A 17,615-nucleotide genomic window follows, 5' to 3' on the forward strand; every position below is an offset into this window, starting at 1 on the left:
ATTAGCCTTGTTGTAGACTTACATGTTTGATTCAGGCTTGCGATTGGCAGTACAGCCGACCGTTCTGACAGAAGAATTGCACAAAATTGCAGTGGAGGAAGTGCATTGGTTCTAGAGTCTATACGCTTCTTGACATCGTCGGTATTTTGATTCACTTGTTCAACCAGTTTTTGTGAAGTTTTATTCTCCAGTCATGAGCTTCAACCGTATGAAAGAGAAAGTGGAATATGGAGATACTGTTTTGGTTCACGTTGGTTTCGACAACATGCTTCCTTTTATTGTTCAGAAAGGTGTAACCCATCAGACTAAATTTGGAGCGGTGCGACATGACAAACTGATAGGCAAGAAGTATGGAACCAAGTTTCAGTGTCCAAGAGGGTGGGTTTACATAATGCACCCTACTCCAGAACTGTGGACTCTAAGCCTGCCACACAGAACTCAGATTCTTTACACAACTGATATTAGCATGGTCATTTTCCAACTGGATCTAAAGCCAGGCTCAGTTGTTGTTGAAGCAGGTGAGTCATGGGGTGTGTTGACAGTGTTGTGATTATCCAATACTGAATTCAGCATGATAAATCTTCAACAAATGAAAGCCCTGCTGTTTTATATTATATTGGGAAGGACTTCCGTAACAAGCGGCCACCCCAATGAACACAAGAAAGAAGAGGCAGGCGATTGTTAAGATTCCCGCGTTTAATTCCGATTTGCATTTTTCATAGCCTCAGGCATGTTTCGAGGCTTTGGTCTAGGGTTAAGGACCAAAGCGAAACATGCCTGAGCTATTGAAAAACGCAAATTCGGAATTAAACGCGGGAATCTTAACAATTGCATCCTATTGACATGATGATAGAACAGACATGCACAATGTATAAAGTCAACAAAGGGGGGGGGGGGGGGGGGGGGGTAATTAGTAATATCTAAGAGTACATGTGTAATATTATACACTCATAAAATAGGGTATGCGTAATATATTCATATATATTATTATAATTACTTTACTTATAAACACATGTAATGTGTGTGTTCTCATGACTGCACTGTACTGTAGACCAACATTAATCTTTAGGTTTGTGTCCTATATATCTCAACAGGCACAGGAAGTGGCTCTCTGTCACACGCTATTCTCCGCACAATCCAGCCGTCCGGTCATCTTCACACTTTCGAGTTTCACGAAGAAAGAAGTATGAAGGCACGTGAGGAATTTGAAGACCATGGTCTCTCACAGTTTGTCACAGTCACCCACAGAGATGTGTGTGGAGATGGTTTTCAGCTTGAAGGTGTGGCTGATGCTGTGTTCTTGGATCTTCCCCGACCCTGGGAGTGTGTTGGCAGCGCAAAGAAGGCCATGAAAACAGAAGGTTAGTGCTATCTGCTATTTGTCTTCCTATGATTATGATTAGATGAGGAATACAGCCCCCCAAGGATGCTTTGTCACCAGTTTTGTTTAGACTGAACACAAATGATTGCCAAATTAACAACAGTATATCAAGTTGATAAATTTGCCTACAGTTGACCATACTAGGGCTCATCTGGGCTGACCATGATGAAACCTCTTTTGACATTTTATAACAGACTTTTCTGAGTAGTGTAAGCTACTTTTAAATGTTAAAATAAAAACAATAGAACTTGTTGTGGACAATTGAAGAAATAAATGTGTAATCCCTGTTTCACGCTCCAAATCCAAATTAAAAATAAGTGTTAAGCAAATCTCAGGTTTAACAAATTTGTGTTTTTCCATAGACAAAAAAACTCAACTGGTATGTCCACTCTTCTCTTTTGCATTAAGAAGCTCATTTACAGCGACAACCATATACAACAGGCCCGGTAATAATGGGATCCGGTAATAACAGGGATTTTTTAAATCCCCATTTATTCCTACTCTTTGTCTCTATTAAAAGTTATCGGCAATAGCAGGGCCCCATCGGAGCCGAATCGGTTATAGCAGGGACAAAGGCTCGTTGACAATGTGTAAAAAGTAAGACAGAGAGAGAGAGAGAGTGAGTGAGTAACGCAGTGATGGGGCAAGCCCACGCAAGCCACGCCACTGCAAGCACACGAAGCGGGTGAAGCGAGAGAGGGCTGTGGTGTGCTGCAGATTTCAATCTAGACCTAAGCCTAGCTACATGCACGCGTAATGTGTCATGCACTGGCCTGCCACATGGCCAAAGCCCATGTTCGTGGTTACTTGTGGCAAGGGAAACTACCCATGAATAAATACAGTTGGATTAGTCCACAAATGCTTACTTCCCTTGTATTTCTGATTTAACAGGGATCTGATATAGCAGGACTTTTTCTCTGGTCCTACCATCCCTGTTACTGTATATCAGGTTTCCTAGTGATAATTTATTGCTGTTCATATTTTTAATCTTTCTATCATAGAAAGTATTGTCTATTTGTGTAAGACAACGTGGGCCACAAACACTAGATATACATGTATCAAGGTAAGATCAAACTGAATAGATTAATACGGAAAGCGTGCAAAATTTCAACATTTAAATTCTTTTATTTTATTTTTATACAGTATCCAGTATCACTTGCACTTGAAAAATGAATTCCATCTTTTGGAACTGTATTGTTCGTGTATCGTATGTGTGTGACGGTGAATCTGTTTGAAAGTGTAAGCATATTTTGTGTGTATGTGTGTGAAAGAGAAGGTATGTGAGATAGTATGTGTGTATGTTTGTGTGTGTTTGTGTATGTGTGCATGTGATAAGGGAAGGAATTTTTTAAAGTAAAAGTCATAAAATGTTTTTTCACACAAGGATGTTTGCGAAAGCAAAATTGTTTTAGTATCAGTACTGATTTTCTAATTGTTTGTTCTTTTTCTTATTACATTTTAAAACAATTTTTTGTATTTCAAATTTCCAAAAGATTCATTTTAAGAAGTTTCTCGTACATTTTAAATATGTTTTTAAAATAATTTATTTTATGTTTGGCATTCCTTTGCTAGTCTTGGAGATCTTTGACAGTGGATTCTCCTATGCACAGTGCAAATGATTAACAGTATAACACTGACTGATAGGTCGAACACAGAAGACTCGAAATCACACATACATCGAACTGTGCCTGTGGTCCCTTTTTTTTTCTTTACATTTGTAAGATATCCCCCGAACTACTGATCCCTCGAACTACAGAGGCTGACCCTGACAATTTCGAGCTATCCATACTTTAGTTTTACACTCTAGCTTTATAACCCAATTTCCTCTGACCATTATGTCCCTTGGCATATATTATACTTTCACCCAGCCATCATATTTAGTTTTCCTTGGTCTTCTTATAATCTTATAAAGTATATACAGTATAATCCACTTATATCGACATTTTGACATATTTTCCAATTATGGAATTTTTACTTCAATCTTCACTAAACAATTTCTCTTATATCAACTTGTTTTTCGGCCCACTCTGCTTTATGGACATGCTTCTTGGCCTACCTGGCGAAGCCCAGGAACCTAATCGGGGGGAAAAGCCACGTTAGTTCTTCATTAAGTCTGCATATCTGCCAAGTAGCCTATATCGACACACCAGGTTTTAGTAGGTCATGTAAGGCCTACACAGTGTGTAGTCTCCAACACAGTAGAGTGCCTCACAGATGTGAGTGTCTCGCACGCTGGGCATCACCTCCCTACCCCCACTTCCGATCGCTCTCTCCCCTTCCCCATCCCATTCTCAATCTACTTCCCCAAGCATGTCGATATAAGCGAATTATACTGTAGTTTTCCTTCGGGAGTTGCTTGTGATGAATTTTGGATTTTTCCCAAAATGTTGGCCTCAGCACTTCCTCTCTTCTTTTTTGTTTAAATTTTATTTTACTACCTCTAAAATTTAGTAAGTCTTCTCAGTGGTGATTATAAGTTTATAATCCCACATACTTTAGGAGCAAGGTTGTGAAAGACCTTCTGTTCTGTTAGTTATCATTTCTTGAAGCTGGGACTGAAGCTCAGGTCTGCTTTGGCATGAGAGGCTTTTTTCCCCCAATATGAGCCCCTCATTCTAACCATAGATTTTATTGTACTGTACTCAAACAGTACCGGTATGTTGTTTTACAAAGTACATCAGTTGCATGGCCAATGCTTTCTTTCTTACTCTTGTCCATTCGAACTATTGTCTTGCGATGAGGAGTTCTCATAAAAAACCTAGGTGGGTTTTTTTTTTAAGAAATAGATTTTTATGGCTATTTTGCTAGAAATGTTTGAGTACATATAGGCCAACATGTATGTACTGAAAGTTGCCTGCGCCTAATCTATGTACAAACTGTAAAACTCTGGTCTTCACAGGATCAGAACATTTCTTTGTGTGTGTGAAGTAGATTTTATGTAATGGGTTGCAAAATGCACAGTAAAAAAGGAGGGGAAAAAAAGCATGGATCTGAATTCTTTTCATAGTACTTACTTAATAGGAATTTCATCTTAAATGGTTTTCTGTTAGTGTTAAACAGTCTACTTTGTTCATCACCTAACACATCAATGAGCTCGTTGTTTGATAAATCATGGCACTGACTATGCCATCATCTGAAGCTGCTTTATATCAATTTTGTTTGTAGTTTACTCATTGTAAAATGATGAACAAGCAGTTTCCTTACCATCACAATCTCTTATTGAAAGTTATTGCTACCATCCCAGTCAGCAATTATTATCACTACTGTACATATTTTTCCCTCATTGTCGTTTCAGGAGGCAGGATATGTACATTTTCCCCCTGCATAGAGCAAGTCCAGCGGAGCTGTGAGGAGCTGTCCAAACATGGCTTCTCCGAGATCTCCACTATGGAATGCCTTCTCCGAAACTACAACATACAGTTTGCAAAACTTCAAAATATGAACTTTGGTGATGATGATGCTGAAGATTCCAAGACCAGCGTGAAAGATGCGGAGGACCCCTCAGCTACTTCACCAGTGAAGGGAGATGGGGACAGTGGCAAAAATGGAAGTGATGACTGCACACCAGCCAAAGTTGCAAAGCAAGAACCTGAAGTGACTACGCCAAAGAGTTCGAACCCCAAGTCTAAAACAACTGCAGGCTCTTCTGAAGTTTCCTCTTATTGCTTCACCAGTGCTGTGCCAGCTTTGCCCATGCAAGGGCACACAGGGTTTTTAACTTTTGCTTCATTGCTCACACATTAAAGAAGTTCCACTGTTGAATATCTCTTGGATATTTTACTCTTTGTGTTTGTACAGTAAGGATGGTGTGTGGGTGGTTGGCGGGTGCTCTTGTGTGGTTTGCTCCTTTTTTCCTATTAAAAAACTATCGTCTGTATCTCTCCTCCTTTTTTATGTTTGTCACCCCTCTAATCTCAGACTTATATTTATATGACCTTATTGTTTTGCAATTACTGTAAAACTCTTACTAAAACTAAGGATGGTGTGATGCTGTTACTGTTACAATGCAAAAATTTAGCAGATGGTTGGAGGGCGCCACTGATAGATCCTACTTCTTTATTTTTCTCCTGTAGTTTCTGTCTGTCAGACTTACTTGTTTTCCAGCACTTAATGACCATCAATGTGTACATATGTGCTTTTCTCTACTCAAACAAAACAAAGCAAACACTTAATTTTCTCATAACAGTGGTTAGGCTCTCTGACTCGCAATCGTAAGGTCGTGGGGTCGAATCCCATCAGGGGCCCGACATTGTATCCTTGGGAAAGGCACTTTACACGAATTTTCCTGACATCACCCAGGTGGGAATGGGTACCTGGCTATAGACAGCGAAAGATCTTGTCAGTTTGTTAGTGTTTGAGCGCTTATTCAGCTGCTTGCACTGTATGCTTCCCGGGAAGCTGAGAATGTTTCTGAGTGTTCTATGGTCTGCTGGGGTAATAATATAGTGTAAAGCGCATAGAGCCTGCTGTTGAGCGGGGATATGCGCTATACAAATGCTATTTATTACTATTATTATTATAACAAACATGCCTTCTCATTAGAAACAATGTGCTCTGCTCTAGGTCTTCTCCTTTTCCTTACAATTTTACTGCATACCCAAACTTGGTCTCAGAAGTAGTGGACTGAACATTCGATCCACAAATGGTTGCTTTTAAGGACAAGGGGGCAAATAGGCCTATAGATTTCGGGGATTTCCAGAAATCTTGACCAACACAAAAAATGGGCATTGCCCTACCTATAGAAGAAGTTTGGTTTCATTGGTACCGATGTATATTTGCTTGGTATAGAGAAAACTCTCCTCCTCTTTTTTTAATGAAACTGAACAAAGGACAAAAACTTTACCTTCAATTTTCTGAAAACAGCATTTTTCGGGATAGCCCACTTGTCCTTAAAAGTGACCAAATGTAACTTTTGTTCATGTTCTATGTCTTATCTTCCCCATAGGAGGTAGTGCGGCTCCCCTCTCCAGGCAGCCTATCTTCTGCACTTTGCTTTGACCTCGAGCGTCTTTGTTCTTTATTTTCTTCAAAGACTTAATTACAATCCAACACTACATGGTATAAAACAGAACAAAATACGAGTTGAAAGTTAAACTTTAATTCAACGAATAATTACAAGTAGGAACATTTAAAATCACTTACAGCATATATCGCGAAACCAGAATCAACAGCAAGCAGCCACAAGAACAATCACAATCCCTCTCATCGCAAATCTCACTCAGAACAAAGAGTCACGCGGGCTGTCAGGACACAATCATGCAGTGTGATGGAAATATAACACACTGATCAACATAAAAAAACAACCAGCATGCAGCATAACTTTTTAACCCCCCTCAAGTTGTTGATTCACTGGTTATGCCAGTTATTAATTACAAGCAAACAAAAGGGTGAAGATAGCATCTGACAAGAGGGAGTGCAGGACTGAAACCAGCCAAGAATAAAGCTTTTATATGTATGCAATATTTATGAAAACGTCATATGTGAGGCATCATGGTGAAATCAGGCGCTTGTCAAAATAATGAAATCCAAGAAATCGGCATTTTTCTATCAATTTGGAATTTTTGTTTTTTGGCTCAATACCTTGTATGTCCATTCAAAAACATTTTCATGTATGGATTTTTATGGATATAAACGTAGATTAAAGGCACAAAAAAAATGTAAATTTGCAGTTTCCAAGGACCATTTTCTCGCTAATTTTACTTCTGAAACCAGGCAACCCCACCTCCTTCAATCTCAAGTATCTTGACTGCTGTTCAAGATAAATGGATATTTTATTTCATCGAAAGCAAGGCAAATGAACAATCTTTAAGATAATACCAATAGCTCCATGCGCCTAAAAATTGACGAGCGCCTGATCCCACTGCGTTGTGACACACATGATTTCAAATATAACTCTTCCCAGTAACCCTCTTGTGGCCGACTTTTAAAATTAGACAATAAATATTTATATATGGATGGACCCATCAGCCTGCCTATGATTTTGCAATGCACTAGATCTATGTTAGTTAGTGGCATTGAATCAAGTGTTAACCTACTTTTTTGTCTATGGCCGTTACTCGTTCTGAGGGATAAGCTTGCACAGAAAAAAATACAATAATGCTTTTACTTATTCGATCTCTGGACACAAACCAATTACAGTGGAACTCGGATTCAACGAGGTTGCCAGGCCTGAAATAAAATCTTGTTGAATCCGAGTGTTCGTTATAGCAAACACGAGGTTTTGTGTAAATTAATTACAAGCACAGAGCAAGTAATGTGTAAAGAGAAGTCACAAGTAGTGCCTGAAAAGCCTGCACATTATGAGCTGTGTAAAAAAAGAAAAGACCGATTTGTTCTAAATGTACACGCCTGTGTCATCTCGATTGTTTACCAAAAGGTTGTGTTGCTGTGTAGAGCCTAGCATACGGCAACTTTTTATTCCATAGACCAGCGCACAATTCATTACGTAGATCTACGTCAAGACCAGCTTATCATTGTCATATAATCAGCTGCCAGTAAAAAAAAAGACTGACGAGTTTGCATCTGCGACGTTCAACGCCCGGACCGCTAGTGCCCCCCCTCCCCGACATGCACACACAGCCACACATGTGCAGGCCGCCCATCCGACCCTGACACACGCCAGAGTAGACACGTGCGCGTGCCAACAACGCATGTGTTGGTATGAAAAAAGGCCGCTGATTGGTCGCATGCAATCGGCCAAGTGAATAATGGTTCACGAAGCAGGTGCAATGGATGGTTTCCGGGAATAGACAAAGTTCGTTCTGGGGAAAAAATGAGCGAAGCCACATCTGCGGGGACTTTTCACCCTGGAAGTCGGAAGCGACATTGTTGAATCCGAGCTCGCTGATTTAAGTGCTCGTTGAATCCGCGTTATTTTTTATGACTTTAAAGAAGAAAAAAAATGGGGAATCTATCTAACCTAGTTAAATCCGAGTTCTCGTTGAATCAGAGTTCCACTGTATAAAAGACGTCTCACAGTATCAGGAGTACATGATCAGAGACAACAATAATCTTAGTGACTGTGCCTCAAAAGCATGCTTAAACTAAAACTAAGACAATGGTCGGTTCACTTTCTCGTACCCACAGTTTCTCGCACTTCTTTCAAAATGTCTGTAGAATTGTCCTGCTTTTTCGAATACAATCTGAAATAAAATTTTGCCTGAACCGTTATCAGTAACAAGATTTGTTTTTCCTTGGGACAAAACAAATATTCCTGAAAGCCAATAGTAGTTCAAGTAAGTCTGTATCTGCATTCTCAGTAAATTTAGTTGATACGATAAAACTGAAATATACAGGTAAACTCCTGGGCACAAGAAAATGAACGGACAATAAGAAGAACCACAAGAAATGAAGCACCAAACTAGCGATTTCTATGGGCTGTGTCTGGACAAATGGAAAGGCTTTATTAATTAATGCTCACTACGACAGGTCAGGATCAGATACATAAATTATAGATTGTGAACAGCAATGCTAACTCTCTGTTCAGACATGGTCCTCAGCCCAAACAATACAAACACACCAGTGAAAGACCATACCAACAGGAAGACGGATATGCCTCACTTCTTCATATAATATAATACACACATACTAGTAAATTACTGATACATGTTCATAGAATTTGATATCTTCCACAATTATTGACAGGTAATTAATTACTATTAACCAATATATATATCATGTATACATTTTTTTTTCATAATAAGAATAATTTGTACTACACTAAATATCTGAACATAATTTGATAAAACGAAAGCATTTCAATACTGATGTAGAATTCCCACTACACTTTTCATTCTTGTATTTCACTATGTATTCTCTCATGTACATCATGTGTAGTTTTAAACTTGAAAACCAGAGGACTTGAACCACCCCCCTTCTGAAAAAACAACAACCAACAACTGTAGTCCATTGCCAAATCAAACGAGATCCCAAGACTACATGAGTTCTAACACTGTGGCTCAGTTGTTGTAAAACTAAATATTCAACCATTACATCAATGCGCGGGTGCGGTTGTGGAGTGGTTAGTGCACTCATCTGCGAAGCGAAAAGTCCAGGTTTGAGCCTTGGTTCAGACACAGATTTTTTTTCGCCCCCTCCTGCCAACCCAGCGGTAATGGTTACCCGACTTCGAATTGGGAAAGTAAAGGCGGCCACACTACCACAAAATGCCAAAGACCCAGGAAGTTGTGTCACCAACAAGGCAATCCCCAATGTCCGGAACTGATGAGGGAACAACTTTACTTTTTTCATCAATGCAATTTACAGTTTTGGTGGTAGACGATTTCTGTTCTGTCTATTACTGTCGGGTACCCGGATATATGCCAAGGACACAGTCTACTACAAAGACAATAAAAGAGCTACATGTGGCAACCCAACTCGACATCTTACAGTTGAAGAGATTAAACATGATAACAACACCACAGATACCCATCACATTGAGTGTCCCTACAGACTTTCCTGACCTGAAAGTTAAATAATATGTGTCGTTATTATCTGGTGTTCACATGAATATCACTTTTTTATTGAGTAAGAAGAACAGGAAGTGGAAAAAACATTCTTTATGAACCATCACAAAAATTCTAAAAATACATGTTTAATTTTTTTAAAACAAAAGAAAAACAAAACTCCATACACACCCAATATTCCTCCTCTTGTGGGTACAAAATAAACACACAAAAAAGAAATAGAACATGAATTATCCATTACAAAGGTTGTATTCTGTGCACTGCTAGCAGGAAAATATTGTTCTCAATAAGGGCTGAAACAAGGGGTTATTTGTACCGTACTACGGAAGGTTCGTTTTTGAAAGAAATTCCGACATAGTTTTGTGGAACTTTGGGCAGCCAGAAAGTTTGGATTCAAGACAAATCATGCACCCAAGCAAGGGTCTGGCATAGTGCAACTTCATGTATCAACTTACTTGCATTTTTTTCTCTTGTTTTTTGTACCTTTGTAGTGTCTTCCCGAATGTTTTATTACATTTTAAAATATCTAATCTATTAGTATTTGGTGCAAAAATAAATGTATTGTCTTTGATTGGCATTAATTATGAATGCATCATGAAAATATAAAGCAAAATGGGAATACACATGTGAGAGATAGAAGTTTGCCACCAAATGCCATATATGAAAAATATTTTAAATCAGTATACAATTGGGAATAAGTCTTAAATCGCACATAACGCACCACGGAAACTTGAACCATTCATGCAAAAATACAAAACACTAATTAAGAAAATCAATAATTCACCCAGTCAAATAATCTTTCAAATAGCAATAGATATGGATAGATGCTTCATTTTCAAACCGTATTGGCAACTGAAAAATGTTCCATGAACATTTCTTTTATATTGGTAGCAACTGAAATTTTATTGCAAAACAATGAGTTGAAAAACTAATAATACGGATATATGCAAAGAAGTAATAACCAATAATTTTGTCTCCCACCTTATATGTCCATCAATCTTAGCATATTAGAGAGATATATATAATATGCTCATCCAACCCACAAAGTCTGAAAGGAACAAATTCATGTATTCATATAAACAAAGTGAGTACAAGAATACGAAGAAGAAAAAAACGAGACACAAAAGACCACTGAACCAAAGACCACTGAATCCCCCGGCAGTTTTGCCATTAGCATCCTCTCAGACCCAGCACACCAGCAAACTGCTCACAAGTTACATTCACAGTCCACAGTCTACTGACACCTCATAACTCAAGCCTCCATTACAAACAAATTATATGACCACTCACTTAGCCACAGTAGTAAAGGTAACTCTCATTCGAATTCGAAAGAAATTGTTGACGATTGCTCTGTCACTTTTATTACTAGCAAGTGCAAGTGTCATTTCCTTTGTTAGAAATACAAAATTAGTGTACAGCTTCATTATAGTTTGTATTGTTAAGATTTACATACATGATATTAAAAAAGAAAAGATTATATTTGTCCAAATCAAAAGTAATTAAATGGCACAAGCTTTTCCCATGACCATTAAAGCATAGGACTACAGGACCAACCCACAGCACTAAATTCTGAAAGGACAACAGGACCAACCCACAGCACTAAATTCTGCACACAAAAAAGCCTAAAAACAAAGAAACCAAAGCAGTACTGACATAACATAATCGGAGGAAGCAGAAGAGACTGAACTACTGAAATGCTAGCCGTCTCCCTAGCATGTTACTTTACTGATGACAATGCATTTATAGAGCATGATCTTTACAAAGACAAACTGGGCTTTCTTCTACAGAAGAAGACCAATGTGTTTATATTGGGAAGCCTTTAAGATGAGATTTTCAGGTAGCTTATTTCTTGCAACATTAAGAATTTTAAGTGGCACAGATTTTATTAATTTTTTAGTCGAGTAAACTGCATATACGGTACTTGATCTGATTTTACTATACTAAAATGCTCAGCCATCGGAGAAAATTGGCACTTAGAATCAAAACAGTGTTATTACTTTTACAGAGCAGCAATTCTGTGGAAATGGGGCGATTACATCATGAAGAGTCGGCTTCAGCTGTAGTAGGCCTACATGAGAAAGTGCGAGCCAGTATGGTTGGACGTAAAATCTTCACAGTCATAGGAAATGGATGCTTCATAAAACTAAATTGTGTTTCAGGATACTTAACTTGCTGCCACCTAGAAAAATATTGAAAAACTCAGTTCCTGCTTCAAGCCTAAAAGAGTCAGTCACACTCGGGTAATCAAATATATTGGTGGAACCTTCACAAAGTCTAGAAAGTGACAGACAGGTGATGCGGATTATCAAGGACAGCAGTTCAAGTGTGGTCCAGCCTTCTATGTAAATGCTAAAAGAGTCACACAATCGCACAACTGTCCACATTATTCAGACAAAAACTGTAGGCCCTACTTTCTATTGCTCCAGCAACTCTCCTCTCTTTGTACAAGCACGTTAAGAATGAGGACATGGAATTCATAAACATTTACAAAAAAAGGCATACTTCAAACTCAATTTTCTCCCCCCCCCCCCCCCCCCCCCCCCTTCTGAATCTAATGAACCAGATGAATAAAAAAAAATGTCTTGCCTGGTTCTAAGAACTACTGCAGATGTCTCAGTTCCAATTCTCTTCTTGCCACAAAAAGTGATGAGAACGGCATAATAAAAAAAGTAAATTAATTCTCGCCCATTACAGACATCGTCCCTGTCACAAGAGTCTATTTGTCACTTTAGCACAAGAATACATCACCATGCTTTCTGGAAAGTCCCATGAATATTGGTCTGTGGCAGGGGAGGGTGGAAATTGGTAAACAACATCTGTACATTCTAAAAACACAAGAAACAGTTCAACTGGAACCACAACATACAACATTTACCACAGAGAAGCATATTACTACATTTTACCTGAACTGCATGCACCTCACATTTACAACAGGGATTCTAAACCATACAAAATAACACTTCCCTGTAAAGAAATGTTAAACTTGTTATTTTCTTTTAACAGGAATGTTTGACTTTTCATGACAAGTAACTTTAGTGGGGTACCACTTTTAATATTCTCAGTTTCCTTGGTAATCACATGCACAATAAAAAAAAGAACATGTCAATTTAAATAAAGTGAACTTCATTCAGAGCAGGAGCCTCCAGACACTGACTCTATCATCACGCCAAGATGATACTAGTGCACACTACTAGTTTGCAGATACCATGAATATAAGCAATGGTCACTTTCTTGAAAAGCATCACCTCTAAGTTTAAAGTTAAAGAAAATTTCAGAACAGTGAATTTCTCCACATGATCAATTCAGCAAAAAAGTACATACTTAATGTGTATCAAGCAACATTTGCATGAATCTTTTGAGCATGTATTGAAACTTTTTAAACAATCTCTTCTTTACAAATTAAAAAAGGGCACCATTTATGGAGGGAGGAAAAACCAAAGGTTCTCACTAGTGCCTCCCCAACATTTCAGGGTGAACAGAACTAAAAGTTGATTCTTTGCCTTTGTTGATGCACCGGTATTGAAGACCATAAAGTCAGAAACTGGTCCAAGCAAGCACCTACGTTTAGTAACCAGATGGGAAGGCTACAATAAGAAAAAAAATGAAATATTTCTTATCTTTGAGTACAGTAACATGTCAAAGGCGCAAAAAATTTCAGCATGTGGCAATAAGCAAGTATTGTGCACATTTGTGACATAAGGCATATCTCCAAACTCACTCTATGACAATGTGTCCAAAGGCTTAATCATTATTGTAAAGTTTGTTTAAGTCTAAGCTTCAATTTTAACAGCCCACAGGACAGCTTGAAAAAGTGCATGATGCTTTCAGTTCTTTCAGCAAATTATTGAGTCAGACAAATAGTTTGACCAAGGCTCACTTGCACACCAAACACAAGAGTGAGTTTTCAGAAAGAGGAAAAACTCAACAAAAGCCTCTAGCTGTTTGAGCTGGGCAGCATGTTTACAGGAACCTACATCACGCCAGAGAGTCCATAGATATATATTACAACTCAGACAAACAAATGAGGGAATCACATTTATTACTGGTAACATTCATTTACATACTCATATCCTCAAACCTCTGCAATATTCCCACAAAACAGTCGGTAGCAGTATGATACTCTTTCTGCACGAAGTCAGAAACTGACCAACCGATTTTCTGATTACTATTCTGACAAGAAAAGTGTAACAAAAAGAGGAATTTTTTTTCTACCTTTCAAGCATTACCAAATTATTCCCCGAAATAATCAATTTTATATCAAATGAACTCACAACATTACAAGCTTGACCAGATTAAAAATACTAATGAGGAGTTTGACATTTTTGTCTCATGAGAGCATTTTTGCTGAAGTTATAAAGCAAGACCAGCTTTCCAAATACATACAATTAACTCTGATCAAGGACTTGAAAAGTCCACATACATTGTAATAAAGGGCAATGAAATGACTGCTTTCAGATAAGGGACATGACGTTGTGAATAAATGACAGCTTTAAATATGTATATACAGGACGCTTGCTTCAGGCACCCAGGTCTGGAATTTGTTCATAAATTCCACAGCAAGACATATCCTTTGTATCTGATAAAATTGTGGAAATCTTTTCCAACATTCCATCAGTCTCAGACCTATGCACAAGTGATACAAGAAAAAACCCACCCATCACAAAAGAAAGAAAAAATCAGATTTATCACATTGGATTTAGATCAAAAGTTTTCATACCATGGTGGCAGACATTTGAAAATAAACACAAACAGGAAAGGGAAAACAAAGTAGAAGCAAATAATTCTTCCTCAATTTGAGGATTTCCTACCAAATGCAGATAGCAGAACACGTCATGATATTAATATAAAGGGTCCTGTTGTCTGAGTATTTATTTAGTCCATCTTTGAGACTTCAAACTTTTGGTTCATGATTTCTTCATCAGAGTCCAAGGCAGGAAGAAGTCTGAAAAAAACAACAACAAAGATTGGGAAATCAAAAAGATTTAAATCATTCCATATAAAGGGGCAGGGGAAGGCAGTACCCTAGAGGAAAAGTGCTTGACTTTCAGGCCACAGTTCTAGGTTTACTCCTGGGTATGTGCACACATGGTTGCTGCATTATGTTGGTTACTTTTTTCGTCAAGTCAAAGCAAAGGACGGATGTGATCAAGTGACATAATTAGTCTTGTCAGATATGGTTACTGGAAGAAACACATGCGGGTCCCACACAAAACACAGTACACAACGACATCCATTTTTCGTTTTTGACATAATTCACTTTGAGCATTATTATTTCCCACCATAAGGAAACTGTTGCTGTACACAAGAGTATTGACAGAAAGCAAATCAAGGCACTAACAATAGTAAAATAAAGGAAACCAAGAGATGGACCATGCCCATGTCACATATTAATCTTTCTGTTAGTATCTGATGTTCTTTACTATCAATCATGTTGCGGTTCTCACTCCAAAAAGAAGACTCCTATTTCTTTCTTTTTTTTTATAGTAGAGGGTTTTACGGCACTCGCAACTGCATTAGGTCATATGAGCGCCAAGGGGTGGGTGTCAACAGAGAAATCCTTACAGGGAATCAGACTTACTCTGCTCACCTCTCTAGCTTCAACAGCACAAGGTCTGCTTCGACTATAAAGGCACCCCGGAAATAGCAGGAAATTTCAAGGTCGGCATGGATCTGATAAACAGACCTGAGAACGCTAAGCATGAAATGTGAGGCACATAGCTATCAGCTTTTCATTTTTGTATCTCCACAAAGATCATAACCGACAAAATATCGTTTTGCGTTTAACAGAAGCTAACTAGCTATTCTTCAGAAAGTTCACTTACTTGTCAGCCAGTGAAGATGGAATATTTTCTTCAACCCACTTAAGGTCATCCTCCTGAAAACAAACAAGTGAAGCAATGCATGAGACAACACAGAAGTCTACACTCAAAGCAAAAAATGTACCCATAACATTACAAATGATAACATTTAAAGGCCAGTAACTTTCCTGGCATTGGCACGAGTGACTGCAAAGCCCTAGACCATGAAAAGTCAGAAATTCTCATAGCTTGAGTTTCAGAAACTATGTCCTCATATTGTTTTAAATGTCCCTTTTACAAGCTAAATAATCACATTTGAAGGATAAATTGAAACAGATTTAAAAAACAAACAAATAGAACAATCTCGTCAGATTTCTGTCAAAGTACAAACCATCTTTCTCTCTGTGTCCTCAAATCCGCGTGGAGAGCCATTCCTCTGCTGAGTCTTAGTGGTGCGCATCTTCATGCCCTCTGTGGAAAGCAGTAAGTGTCAAATTGTTTTGATACGAGTTTTGCGGCACTTGCAACACAATAAGGTCATATAAGTAAGGGGGTCGTTAGCCTGCTGGTCAGGTGCTTGCCTCTTCAGCAAAAGTATCTGGTTCAAACCCAGGTTTGTGTAGTCATGGACAACCCGGGCCTTTATCTTAAGTAATTCTATATTTTTCAAACTGGTATCCAACAGTGACAAAAAATTATATACAGTGTTGCCTCTCTATAACGACATCGTTTGGACCAGAAAAAATGTCGTTATAGAGAGGCCACGAAGGAGCTTAGAACTAATGGAGCCTCCTCTCTGTCTTTGCGGCGCCACGAGCAGCACGTCGAGGTGAGGAGCAAATATGGCCGCCGACTGTGGTCTAAATCACGAACTGCAGTGTTTCTTTTTATAGAATCTTATTAGGTAGCGTAAACATGGCCCCGCGGGCACTCGCGGCCTTCCGACCGCGTGGTATCGGTGAAATCGGGGTAATTCCGATCGCTGTTTCTTTGCTCTTTCGCTATAAAACACCAAGTGCCATACACCTTGTAAAAGTTCAGCTTTTCCTCGTTACAAAGGTGTAAGTTGTTTTTATGTCCGATTAGTAGGAGCTGGAAAATCGCCGACGAAAGCGAAGCCCCTCGCGGTCGGAATGCGTGGTCGGCCGGTTGAAAAATTGACACGGGTGCATTCAAATGCTTCGCGGAACGAGGAATGATTAAATACCATCTTTTCATTGGCGGAGAACTGTAGAGCTTTAAACGGGCTTTACCGTGGTATGTGTTTTGCCTTTGGCGTCTAAATAGAAAGCTTTTAAAAATACTTTCAAAATGTTTAAAGCTCACTTTTTACCCATAATATGTCAAATACCGGCTTAAAAAATATATTTAATAAAAGATCAGCTTATTTTCTATTAGAATAAAGTAATCAGTTTGAAATTATTTTTTATCAATCCTTCCGCGAGACTCAGAAAGCATGTGACCCCGCACGCGGGGTACACTACAGTATAGAGCTGACTCGCTTGCCGTGGGGCCCGGTGCGGCGCCGGCGGGTCAACGCTCGGTGTTTTTGTTGAAATAACGACAGATCATCGTGTTTGAGGCGATAAAGTACTGATTTGTAATGATCTCAGTCTTGAAAAAAATTAGGCTCAATATATTTGTTATAGTGATTGTACTCTGTTAATGTGGAGATGTTTAGTGCTCTTGGTACTCTTTTATTGTCTGTCAAACATGGTGTTGCAGCCAGTGACTGACTTTAACAAATTTGATCATATTTTAAACAACTACCATTTTCTTAAAAAATAGTTAAAAAATGGTACCAAAATGCTCAGTGGATATAGGCCTTTCAAATGGAACTGATAAATTTGGCGTACAACTACTTTGAAAATTTAGTTTCTGGTACCTAATCTTATCGGGCTGGGCCATGTTGTGGGGGTGGGTGGGGTGGGCGGGGTGGGAGAATGCACGCAAGGAAGAGGGGATGGGGCT

At 38.7% G+C, this 17,615-nt stretch overlaps 2 protein-coding genes across 2 annotated transcripts in view; one reads left to right on the plus strand and one right to left on the minus strand.

Moving 5' to 3' along the window:
* The first annotated feature begins 2 nt into the window (after nucleotides 1–2).
* Nucleotides 3–5,145, plus strand: LOC101849171 (tRNA (adenine(58)-N(1))-methyltransferase catalytic subunit TRMT61A). Its single transcript, XM_005089143.3, has 3 exons — nucleotides 3–518; nucleotides 1,095–1,361; nucleotides 4,677–5,145. The coding sequence occupies exons 1-3, from the start codon at nucleotides 194–196 to the stop codon at nucleotides 5,123–5,125; spliced, it is 1,041 nt and encodes a 346-aa protein (XP_005089200.1). The 5' UTR covers nucleotides 3–193; the 3' UTR covers nucleotides 5,126–5,145.
* A 9,356-nt stretch (nucleotides 5,146–14,501) lies between these two features.
* The window catches only part of LOC101857527 (transmembrane protein 87A), a gene marked incomplete at its 5' end in the record, with an annotated part of 26,549 nt that continues 23,435 nt past the window's right edge, over nucleotides 14,502–17,615 (minus strand). Inside the window, 3 exon segments of the mRNA XM_013079355.1 lie at nucleotides 14,502–14,788; nucleotides 15,669–15,721; nucleotides 16,036–16,115. Of these exon segments, the coding sequence (XP_012934809.1) occupies nucleotides 14,719–14,788; nucleotides 15,669–15,721; nucleotides 16,036–16,115 (203 nt within the window).

This window comes from Aplysia californica, unplaced genomic scaffold, assembly GCF_000002075.1.
Source record: "Aplysia californica isolate F4 #8 unplaced genomic scaffold, AplCal3.0 scaffold00003, whole genome shotgun sequence".
Classification (NCBI taxonomy): Eukaryota; Metazoa; Mollusca; class Gastropoda; order Aplysiida; family Aplysiidae; genus Aplysia; species Aplysia californica.

What these genes read in the sequence shown, in the direction of transcription:
- LOC101849171 (XM_005089143.3), top strand. Translation starts at nt 194, where the DNA reads ATGAGCTTCAACCGTATGAAAGAGAAAGTGGAATATGGAGATACTGTT. An exon ending in CTCAGTTGTTGTTGAAGCAG is followed by an intron (nt 519 to 1,094) that starts GTGAGTCATGGG and finishes ATATCTCAACAG; the next exon opens with GCACAGGAAGTGGCTCTCTG. An exon ending in GAAGGCCATGAAAACAGAAG is followed by an intron (nt 1,362 to 4,676) that starts GTTAGTGCTATC and finishes TTGTCGTTTCAG; the next exon opens with GAGGCAGGATATGTACATTT.